Below are 2,738 nucleotides of genomic sequence, written 5' to 3' on the forward strand. Positions count from 1 at the left end.
TTTTTTATGTAAATATATTCACATACGTACATTGCAGAAACATATTTGCATACGTACATTCCAGAAACATATTTGCATACGTACATTCCAGAAACATATTTACATACGTACATTTCCGAAAATATATTCACTTACGTACATTCCAGAAAATTATTCACATACGTACATAATTTAAAATAATAATTTTACATATCCACATTTGCATATTCGTGAAACATATATGTACATATACGAAAATAAAATACAATACAGTCCACAAACAACAAACATTTCCAGCAATCATCCCAGCCATCCCAGTTTATGTGTGTTAACAAATAAACGCAAAGTGATCACACATATTTCAAATTAATTTTTATCTTAGTCAATTATTTGTTTACATAAACAACATTAAACAAGTGTATGTGAGAAATAACCAGACATTAGAGCTGGAAAAAACATCGGCGATGTATCGATACATCGAAGTTTTTCGAAAATCGGGAACATCGAGGTTTCAAAACATCGATGTTCGATGTTTCCTCTTTACCCATCACTACTTGGCAGGAAAAAATCTTGGTAAGCTGAGCACGTTTTTTATAAGAAACTTAAGTAAATAAATTATAGATTACAGTCTGATTCCGAAAGTGTGTTGGTGTTGGCGGCGCTCAGAAATGGAGAAGGCTTTGAAAGAGCAGAATAACAATGGTAATTAGAGCTATTATTTACAATCATATGATTTGTAATGTAACTTTTGTCCAATATAGTTGCCTGTCAAGAGGAAGAAAGCGACAGTACGGTCCCAAGTAAGCGGAAAAAATATGGGAAGTCTTCTGTGTGGAACTTTTTTAACAAATCGGCTGATGGCAGGACAGCCAAATGTATTAAATGTGGCAAAACGTACCAAACAAGTGGCAATACGACAAACTTGTCTTGCCACTTGAAAAACATTCATCCTAATTTAACAATTAGTGAATTGCCAAGAGTACAACAGCCGTCAGTCCTTTCATTTATGGAGAAAAAGTACGAAAAGTCGTCGAACCGAAAACAACAATTGGACAGTGCCTTGTTCTATTATATTACATCAGACTTGCGCTCTTTCACAGTGGTGGAAAATAAAGGCTTCCGCAATTTTGTAAACCTCCTCGATCCAAGGTATGAATTGCCTTCACGTACGACCTTAAGAAATGTTTCGATGGCAAATGCATACGAAGAAAAGAAGGCCAGGTTGTACGCCTTTTTACAAGACGTCAAGCACTGTGCAATCACTTCAGATTGCTGGACGTCAAGGTCCAACGAGTGCTACGTTACTGTGACGTGCCATTTTATAACAGCGGATTTCGAATTACGCAACGCTGTTTTGTCCACAGAAAAGCTCCTCGACGAAAGGAGCCATTCTTCCGAGAGTATTGCAAACTTAATACGCACAGTACTCGAGGAATGGAGCCTTTTAGGAAAGGTCACCGCTATGGTCACAGATAACGCTAAAAACATGATAAAAGCATGTGAGATACTGCAAATAACGCAACGGTGCACACATCCGCCAGTACTTATGTCACAGTGTCTTCAGTGATTCCGGTTATTTGTGGAATTTTACACAATTTAAACTCCACAAAAACCAAACTCCAGACTAAGGTGGGTCGAGATGTCTGTGATGACATACTTCAAGGGGTCAATACAAGATTGGTCCCCTATGAAAATCGTACTGTAACAAGAATGACCACGATTTTAGACCCTCGCTTTAAAAAGGAGGGATTTTGGAATCCATTTAATTCCTCCCAAGGAGTTAAATCATTAGAGGATGAACTGTCGCGCATCAATGCTCAATCAAAAGCTTCCACATCAAGCCCGCCAACACCAGAATCCACAGCAGAGTCTAACACACTATTCAGTTTCTTACAAACAAACAATATTCAAAAAATCCAAACCGGTCGCGTGGATTCCATATTAGCTTTGAAACAATATTTAAATGGTACTTATTTGGAGCCTGCACAAAACCCTTTGGATTATTGGAAGGTAAAAAAAGATAACAATTTAGATGGTAACCAACTTAAAATCCCATTTCTTCTTTTAACAGATATCAAATGACAACGGTTTCAAAAATGCGTTTTTAAATACTTCTGCGTTCCGGCCACCTCTACTGAAAGCGAGAGGATGTTCAGTAAGGCCGGGCTTATTATCAGCGAAAAGCGAAGCTCGCTTAAGGCTAAAAACGTCAATATGTTATTATTTTTAAACAAAAATGACTGGATTTCTTAAGTTAAGTTATTTTCTTATTCTTTTGAGTAGAACTCGATATTGTTTTTTATTTTAATTTTTATTGAATTGTGATTTAGTTTTTATTTTGGTTTTTGAAGGAAAGAGAAGAAATATAAGCTGAATATATGGATCTCAAATAAAGCCTCTTTATTTATCAAGACCTTTTACAAATTAATAATATGTGATGGAGAAAAATACATTTTTTCAAAAACACCTTAAAATAATTCGATGTATCGATACATCGATGTTTTTTTCTGAAAAACATCGAAACATCGATGTAGGGAAACATCGATTATTTTCCAGCTCTACCAGACACATCAAGAGGGCTACGCACGACACGACGGAGCAGCAAATAAATTTAACAACGAAATACTCCAGCTCCACCTGCGTTTTTTTGTAAAGTTATTTCCTTATACATATATACATATATATCCAAAGCTTGAGCAACCAATTCCACTTGGGACAGTGGAAACATTCAACAGGTTTATTGTTGCATTCCATTCATT

At 36.0% G+C, this 2,738-nt stretch overlaps 1 protein-coding gene across 2 annotated transcripts; it reads left to right on the plus strand.

Annotated features, from left to right (window-relative positions):
• The first annotated feature begins 411 nt into the window (after window positions 1-411).
• On the plus strand, window positions 412-2,321 carry LOC128264872 (E3 SUMO-protein ligase ZBED1-like). 2 transcript variants are annotated; one of them, XM_053000576.1, is made up of 4 exons: window positions 412-552; window positions 601-681; window positions 741-1,989; window positions 2,051-2,321. In XM_053000576.1, the coding sequence occupies exons 1-3, from the start codon at window positions 444-446 to the stop codon at window positions 1,544-1,546; spliced, it is 996 nt and encodes a 331-aa protein (XP_052856536.1). In that variant the 5' UTR covers window positions 412-443; the 3' UTR covers window positions 1,547-1,989; window positions 2,051-2,321. The 2 variants fall into 2 exon arrangements, 1 of the variants encoding a protein (XP_052856536.1); XR_008268780.1 differs by having other exon boundaries at window positions 542-552; window positions 608-681.
• The last annotated feature ends 417 nt before the right edge of the window (window positions 2,322-2,738 follow it).

Source organism: Drosophila gunungcola, unplaced genomic scaffold (assembly GCF_025200985.1).
Source record: "Drosophila gunungcola strain Sukarami unplaced genomic scaffold, Dgunungcola_SK_2 000082F, whole genome shotgun sequence".
Lineage (NCBI taxonomy): Eukaryota > Metazoa > Arthropoda > Insecta > Diptera > Drosophilidae > Drosophila > Drosophila gunungcola.